This window comes from Nannospalax galili, unplaced genomic scaffold (genome assembly GCF_000622305.1).
Source record: "Nannospalax galili isolate Female #2095 unplaced genomic scaffold, S.galili_v1.0 scaffold794, whole genome shotgun sequence".
Classification (NCBI taxonomy): domain Eukaryota; kingdom Metazoa; phylum Chordata; class Mammalia; order Rodentia; family Spalacidae; genus Nannospalax; species Nannospalax galili.
In genome coordinates this window covers 869,097-878,265 of record NW_008334566.1, presented here as the reverse complement: position 1 = coordinate 878,265, position 9,169 = coordinate 869,097, and the positions used below count along the sequence as shown (strand labels likewise).

General features: G+C 36.4%; 1 protein-coding gene across 2 annotated transcripts in view; it reads left to right on the top strand.

The window, feature by feature from the left end:
- The first annotated feature begins 2,130 nt into the window (after window positions 1-2,130).
- The window catches only part of Ppp1r3a (protein phosphatase 1 regulatory subunit 3A), a 42,198-nt gene continuing 35,159 nt past the window's right edge, over window positions 2,131-9,169 (top strand). For both annotated transcript variants that reach the window (XM_008829411.2, XM_008829410.2), the window contains exon 1: window positions 2,131-2,943. In XM_008829411.2, coding sequence (XP_008827633.1) covers window positions 2,156-2,943 — 788 coding nt within the window. In that variant the 5' untranslated portion in view covers window positions 2,131-2,155. The remainder of the gene's footprint in view (window positions 2,944-9,169) is intronic.

The window sequence follows — 9,169 nt, the reverse complement described above, 5'->3', positions numbered from 1 at the left end:
CTCACAAATAGTTTTGACATTTTTTGCCTTTGGAACAGAGTATTTTGCTAAGAGGCCCAAGGACATTTTGACTTTTAGCCAAGAAACTGGCTACTTTTCTTTGGGGTCTTTTTATCCTAACTGCCTAGGCAGTTCCTACCTCCTATTCTTATCACACCATCCTCTGAAGTCATTACCCAAATTGCCAATAGGGAATCAGGACGCAGACTGCTCTGGCTTCTTCCATATTGAACAGGAACATAGGATGAGGCAACTGGAGTACCCCTTTACTGGGTCTATCTAAAAGACTCCCAAATTGTATAACTTTTGTCTGTAGGGAGAAAAGAAAGTCCTTGACTGGTGAACAGGATATGTGTAGGAGAAGTAAAGGCAAGAATAATTAGCTTTACAAGTTCTAGACAGGGAACTAGAAAAAAGTCAGAACGGGGCAATTTTCAAATGTTCGTATGAGACTCCATCGGAGTTTCATTGACAAGGGCTTCCAAAAACATCCCTCTATTGGGTTCTTCAAGGCTGGACTCGAGAGTGATGGATTCAGGATTTGCTTTCAGAAATTTTGGTAGCTGTTGGAGTGGTTAGAATCAGTGTCAGTTCCCCCTCAAAGGCTTCTCGATAGGGGGAGAAAAAAATTATCCATTATTTTAGAACAATAGCAGGTTGTCTCCCTTAGCTACAGGTGGGCACTACCGTATTGGAGACAAAAATTTGAAGTCTTACATCTGAGTAGCACTTTATGGTTAGGAACAAAATCATCAATGAGAAATAATTGTCTAAATAATTTTTTATATAGAATTAAGCCTAATGTCTGGGAAGTGTAATCCCTTGAACTCTTAAAGAAGTATACTGATGACTTTACTCTTTGGGTATACTTTCCTTTTGGGTTTTAAGCCCATACAGTTAGTTGGTCCAAATAAATCAATTTATTTTTACACTTAAGGTCGTTTGAGGATTTGTTCCTCAAGGGGTCACATGGGCTTGGGAGGATCTCCTGGCTCCTTTCTTTTACCAGTTCCGTCTATGTGAAGATAAGTCAAAGGTCCTGCTCAACCATGTCTGGTTTCACTAGGAAGCATGAATGTGATGTTTCCTCTGAGTTGACCCTCCTTTTTGTAGACTGGACACTGGTTCAAGACCACCTCATGGGGTGTTCCTGTCCCTCCCTGAACAAAAGGACAGGTGATTGACCAGAGTTACCAGACATTTTGAGAGATGTTCCATAGTCCCTTGGAAATTAGTCGACCTTGGAAGGCAAGGGGCAAAAGTCCTTTAAGTCCCTCTGACCACATTAGTATAGGCTTCAAAGTATGGCTGTTAAACATTTAATAAGTTTAGTTCCACCAGTCTGGTAATTTTAATTATCATGTGCTATGTCGATAAGGCTTGCATAAAAAATCCAAATATTCTCAGATAAACCTTGACTAGATATATATTTTGTTCCATAAACTAGTTGACTATACTATGACCACAGAAATTTTACCTCATCACTTGCTTAGGATTTCTCATTTTTTCTATTTTGGAAAATATCTCCATTTCCATATCCTTTTAACACCTTTTACATTCTCATTTTCTTTTTTAAAAATAATTGTGAAACATAATAGCATTATCAAGGTTTTAGAGTTTCTAACAATAACAATAACAAAAACAAAATGATTTTGACATGTCTCTTTTTCTTCTTTCTTCCCTAACCCCACTTTGAGTCCTTTATTAACTTTTAAAATGCCCATTAAATCCAATTTGTGTTCCCCAAACACTCTTGGCTATGGGTCCATTCCCTGGAACTTGTCAACCTACCCAGTATCATATTGTAGGAAAATGACAGGCTGTCTTTCCTCCAGCAACTATCAATTGCTATTCATTCCTCAGCTAGGGTTGGGTTTCTTGCCTACCTCTTTCCTTGAACTCAAGCTTATAAACAAATGTAACTTTAAACAGCAAGAGTTAAATCTGAACATACTGGCGAGAGTCTCTTGGATGCTATCACATAAAAGGTTTTGGAGTCAGGCTAGCATAGTTTACACGCCAGTGGGCCTATTTATAGGACTGACTCCTTTTTGCAATGTCAACAGTAACATTACACCTATTTTAAGCCTCAGTATCTCAGATATCAGCCCCTACTAGTTGCACAGTTCTCTCTTATTTGCTAACAGAAAGCCCAATGGAGCCTGCTGAAGTACCTGGTCAAATTAGCAAAGATAATTTTTTAGAAGTTCCTAATCTATCTGATTCTGTTTGTGAAGATGAAGACGTTAAAGGGACCTTCAAGCTTGACTTCTCTCCTCATCCAAGCAGGCGAGGATCTGAGTCTTCTGAAGACATGTACCTGGACACTCCAACTTCAAGCTCCCGGAAAGTTTCCTTTGCTGACAGCCTTGGATTCAGTCTTGTGTCCATTAAAGAATTTGACTGCTGGGATTTACCAAGTGTTTCAACTGATTTTGACTTGAGGAAGGATGTTTTCCACACAGAAGAATATGTTTTATCTCCTTCGTTTGACTTGCCTTCTTCAAAAGAAGATCTTATGAAACAACTTAAAGTTCAGAAAGCGATGCTGGAGTCAACTGAGTACCTTCCTGGGTCAACGTGCATGAAGGGCATTATTCGAGTTCTGAATATTTCTTTTGAGAAGTTAGTGTATGTGCGAATGTCCTTAGATGACTGGCATACCCATTATGACATTTTAGCAGAATATGTTCCTAATTCATGCGATGGTGAAACTGACCAGTTCTCTTTTAAGATTTCATTGGTTCCTCCTTATCAAAAAGATGGCAGTAAAGTTGAGTTTTGTATACGTTATGAAACCTCTGTTGGTACATTTTGGTCAAATAATAACGGCACAAATTATATATTGATTTGTCAAAAGAAAAAACAAGAGGCAGAGCCTGTAAAGCCATTGGAAGAAGCTTCTAGTAAACAAATAAAAGGCTGTTTAAAGGTAAAATCAAGGTGAGGACATATTTTACATACTTTATTATTCATAATCTTGAGAGATTTTTCAATGTCATTTCGTGTGTTACAAGAAGAAACAATTTAGTTTAAAAAGCTGCTGCTTATGCTATGAAAGCAATAGTGTCAGGTTTTGTTGGTTAGTGCTATTTAATAATAGCATGTAATATTCCAACTTTAAGGAAAAATGAGTGAAAAATTTTTGCGTAAAAAATGTGTAATAGGAATGTATGTTTTACTTGCTTGATAACTTACTTAATTTCAAGCCCTGAGATGTAGACCCTTCATTTTTGAAACTATTTTACATAAAGTATATTTATTTTCAGTTAGTTTTAAAAGCATATGCTTTCCTTTGAAACATATTTGGCTAACATAAAATAGTATTTCAAAATGTACATGGCGGTAAGAAATTTGTAGGCTTTTCACCAAAAGCAGCAACGAACATTTTAATCACTGAGTCAGTTTTGTAAAGATGTTTGGAGTAATGCATGTTAAGTTAAATCACAAGAGATATGGATTTAATGATGAACTAACTAGAGAATAATTGTGAGTGATGTATAAATTGAACATATAATTTTATAATTATAACAAATGTAACATTATGGAACATAAATTAGTATAATTTAGTAAAAGTAAATGGAGCAGAATGAAAAAACGACCCAGATAGAAAAAAGGATATTCAGCTATATAGATTAGAGATTTGGGATGAGACCCCTCATTAGTAACCTTTGTCTCCTGTTAATGTGTAAAAATAGAAGTAGCCTTCAGCTCCTTCTATACTGAAAAGTTGGCTAATTTCCATGACTCTAGGTTAGTAGATGCAACATTCAGGGGCACTCAGACCCCTTCGGCTCCTCACTGTACCCAAGGGAAAAGACCACACTGCTTCACCAGCCACAGGCAAAGGTATGGTTATTCTCTGAGTGATTTCTCCTATCTCAAAACAAATATTTTAGTAAGTACTCCAGAGAGAATATAATATGATGAAGAGGGGACTATGAGAGCAATGAAGACACTCAGGTTCTCAGTGCTAAGTACAATTCTTTTTAGATGACTTTGAGAAATGTTTAACCTTTTTATATTTTAATGAATAAGACAATAACATTTGCTAAATTAATCACTTCACTACACTGCTGAACTAATATAGTATAAGTTAAAAAAATTTAAACATAAATATTTCATGTTTGGAATACTTGAAACCAAATATTCCAAACTTAATACCCCAGTTTTGGTTTTCTGTTCAAGCCATTAGAACGATCAAGCTTAATATACTTTGTGAGCTATTCCAAATGTCTATTCAAATAAAACTTTCTCAGATTTCAATTCATGTTATTAAAGAGATAATACAAATATAACCTCTATACAAGGTAAAATAATAATTTAGATGTTTGTGATTTTATTCATAACATCTACACAGAAAAAGTGATTCAATGTGATACAAAATAATCTCTGTACAAAACTTACACACATGAAATACTTTATATATGAGATAATCAACAGTGAATATTAAATATATAGCCACCTCTTGACTATATTAGAGATAATAGATCTTAGAACGTAAAGTCTTTTGATCAAATAGTTCATAAAAGAATCAGTATTTAACCCAAACACTTTTTCTGAGTTAAATATGTACCTTCACAATGTCAAGCAATATATTCTGAACTGGAAGTTAGAAAGTGGTTTCCTTTGGTAGACCAAATTTGACTTGATACCAAGAACAAAGAATGGGAAGCTAATAGGTCAAAACTTGCACTCGCCCAATCAACATGCACATTTGTATTTAGAACAGGAATCGTTGGTTCCTAGCAGACACTGCTCAAGTTTTAATATTACTTTGGGGAGAAAAACCTGAGAAAAACTAAACCGCAAAATGGTCTAAAGGCCTGTAAAGTTTCCTAATGAGTTATGAAAATGGAAAAAAATCTCTTTCCTTCAAAACCACAGATACATTTTCTGCACTTCTGTAACTTAAAAATGACCAACATAATTCAAACCACATTTTTAAAAAAACATTTGCCTCTGGAGAAGGCTTTTTGTGCTGAGTTTCAGTCCAACATGAATTTTTACATCTGATTTATATACCACTCAAAATGGAGAGTATAAAGGAAATCCTGACTGATCCTTAGAACAGCGTGTGCCATAATAGAATATTTATACAGCTTTTCCATGATATAATTTATATGCAATGGGGTTTCAAATATTCCTAAACTTGCACAAGAGAGCATTATCAAATTTCTAAATGAATAGTACAGTTGGACTTCATTGGGAAGAATTTGGCTGGGGAAAAAAAGACATACCTTATTAGTATTATTTTACAAAATATGTACATAGCTAAAATGAATTAGCACTCATCTGGTAAAAGATTATAGCTCCTGAAATATCCTTCCTATTACAAATAGTTACAATATCTAAAAGGTCTCTTTTGAGCATAGCTTTACTTCCTCCGTAGTTTCCGTTGGAGGACATTTCTTTTATAAGATAGAATAGAAATTTATATGAATTTGTGGTTTGTACATACACATAGATTAAGAATAAATAGTGTGCAAAATAATTCTGAATTAAAATGAAAATTAGGCTGTTCTAGTTTGCAGAGTAACATCTAGCTTCAATTACACTTAATACCAAAGTTAATTTGCTATCGGGGTCCCTGAGATTGTATCTTCTGAAAGTGTCAATAATCCCTTCTAATAAGTACAGAATGAACTGTGTGAACACATTCAGTGAGGCAGGAATTCTGTTATGCCAATCACCCACACAGGCTTGATGTTTTCTCTATAGAGATTTCTCTCAGGTCAGAATTGCAAACCTTCTCATTGGTGTGAGCTATTTTCTTTTGAGGTTGTTACTATATATGCCTTGAATATCTGGAGGGAGAGAAAAGCAGAGTTTGTAACTTATAGACAGGTGACTGAGAGTGACCCAGAGGTATCTAATTGCAGAGAAAGGCAGGCATCACAAGGTACTTGTTAGGTGTCACCACACTTGTAGCAATGGGGTATGTGTTAGCAAACAAACTAAGCAGATGTCTTAGCAGAAAATGATATAAATCACATTCAATGTACATACCCAAAGAAGCTAAAAATAGCCTGCACAAACAGTATACTTGCAAAGTTAAAACTGAAGGCTTCAAAGTTAAACATTTCTGAGTTTGAGTCCTAGCCTTACCATACACTAGCTGTGTGAATTTGAGTTAATAAGATTGGTTTCCTTCTCTCTTAATTTTTAGTAATATTAGTTCAGTCCCCCGGGGACACTCTCAAAAAAGTAATACATAAAATACAGACATAGTAATTTACTAGTAAATTATTAGAAGTTACAATTAGCTGTTGTACATCTGGCAATGCTAACTTCAGCTTTAGGAATATATGAAAAATTCTAGTAAAGCTCAAGATTCCTCCAAATTGCTATTTTTCTTTATTCATTCAGAGCTCCTAAATGTTCAGATTTGGAGAGCCATTCCTTTACCTCTTTCAAGCAAGATTTTGATCAACAAGCAAAACTAAACTGTAAATTGCCTTAATATGTGTGACCTTACATTTTGAACATCTTAAATATGGTAGTGACTAAAATTTCCAGATTTAATACATGAATACTGAAGGATCATTTTATTTTCCTCAAAAAATATTTATTTGGAACTGGTGAAATGACTTAGTGGTTAAGTGCTCTGTCTGCTCTTACAGAGGACCTGGGTTTGATTTCCAGCACACACATAGCAGCTAACAACTGTCCATAACTCCAGTTCTATGGAATCTAACACCCTTTTCTGACTTCTGCAGACATTGCAGAACATGGGTGCACTTACATACATATATCATACATATAAAAATACACTCATATACATAAAAATAATAAATAAAAATATTTTTAGAAAAACATTTGTTTGAGTGTATGAGAGTTGTACTTATGCCAGAACATAACATGTGGAGGTCAGAAGACAACCTGCAGGAGTCCTTCTCTCCTTCCTCCAAGGGGATATCAGGGATTGAACTCAGGTTAGGCTTGGCATCAAGTACCTTAACCCTCTGAGCCATCTTACCATCACTGAAGGATTGTATTTGAAGGACTAAATGAGGCATTACTTTTGACTTTGAGCAAACATGCATTTTACTTTGATCAAAAATATATACTGGATATAGTTATGTGGATGTGAACATCTTTTCTTCTCAAGAAATCAGCTTATTCAGCTGTCAGGTAGGGATGCCACAATACCCAGAGTTAAAATTCAATGAGATTGCATATTGAAAGATGCTGCCAGAATGTTGAGCACATACAAAGTTATCACCAAAAGCTCCCAAAATTGTCACCATCATTTTCAAATCTTGTTAGACAACTCATTTCCTGAACTTTGGAATGTATGGCTTCTCCAGACATCATAATTTCCTTGCCCAGATTCATAAGCAATTCAAGTGACCATTCAGGGTCAGTGTGTCAGGCCCTATATTATTAGGCAGTAGTAACCAACTGATAAATGCAGCAAAGGGGAAATTCAAGGAGAGAAAAGAGCTCCCAGGGAAGATAGGAGAGTGGGAGAGAGAAAAGCATGTGAGGAATGCCAATCTCAGATTCTCTAGGAATGTAGTGGAAGCCACAGATTAACAGATGGAATAGTAACTACTTGCAGTTTCACATTTTCAGACTGCAGGGTCTACAAGAGCTCAGTGGACTGGCCTTCCCAGCCCTTGTTTACTCCCACACCACCTGCCTAATGTCTGTTCTTCACTATACTCAGGATGATTTCACCTGGTTTTGTGTTTTATTAAGTGAAACCAATTTGTTATTCTAAGAAACAGTATGTATAGGTGTTGGATGGTATTTACAACCTGACCAGGTGAACGCAAATAAAGCTATAAGTGGCCTTAATGCCAAGAAAAAATGATTAGTCCTCAGTTTTTTTTCATACTTGAGGAGTGGAGCTAGGCACATTCAGGAAAAGGAAAGAGAAAAATCCTTCCTAAAGCATAGTTTTAAGAATACAGAAAGTTTATTTTTCAGGACAATAAAATTGTTAAATTGAGGCCAAGGAAAGCACTGGAAAATGGTGTGTGAGTTGTGGGTAGGACGCGTGTTCCTGTCACAGCCGCTGGACTGCAAAACTTCCTTCATTTACACATCCAGCATAATCTGGAGTCCTGGAAGTGGTCCAAAGCTGTGTAAATAGCTCCACAAGGCCTCTGGGACCTAATGTATTCCATGCCTAACTCATTTTAGGTCTCGGCTAATTGTGGAAGTTGGGCCTGTTTAAGGGGAGGGACCCCTGGCAAGGCCACATGGAAACATAAAACACAGCTGCACAGGGCCCTCAAGAGGGTGTCAGAAGCTGCCAGCTGGTTGACGGTGAGAGGTTAACCTGCTGACATTCTTGGAGAACCACCAGGGCTCTGTGGCTTCCCAGCTCTATGGAAAGCCATACCCTCATAAGCCTAGACTACCGTTAGATGAGTGTGAAACTCTAAGAGGAAAGGAGAAGTTGTTCTTGCTCAGGGCTTCTCCAACCTGTAGTAGAAAACAAACAAACAAACAAAAAAACCACTATGGATGCCACACCTCAGATGGCTGCTCTGAGCCCCCTCTGAGCCCAACATGCTCACCAAAGCCCATCTGCAGCCTGTAAAAGTGGAGACGGCAGTAGAACTCTGAGACAAAAAAAAAAAAAATACTCCAGACCCCCTTCCCCCAAAAGATGGTATAATGTGAAGTGAGCCAAGATAGTTTTATGCTTTCCCCCTGAATCTGTTCCAAGATTTTATTCCAACCATTAATAGGAATAACATAGGCAAAGTGACTTCAGGGAAGACTTCTGGTGGGCCTGACTGTCCAGTGTCCTATTGGATTTAGAAGATAGTGTACACTCTGACACTTCACATGTAAATATCTGTATGTACACATTTACACATATAAACGTATATAAACATGAATTGTGCATAACTTTTTTCTTCATTAAGTACAGACATTTCTCTAAGGACTGTCTTATACCCATTGTTAGTTGCATGGACATCTTTGGATTTGGATTGAGATAATGCAAATTAGAGAATTTTAAAGCAGAGAGTTTCTTACATTGCAAGGCAGATTTGCATGTGTAATTGTGGTAAAGCTTCCATGGACATAAAAGGACTCGGTGGGTTTGGAGTACACCTGTGTATTGGGCTAGATTCTAAAACAGTAAATAAAAATAGAAAGCAAAAAAAAAAGGCTTTAAAGTGAAACAAATTATGGCAAACTATATGTT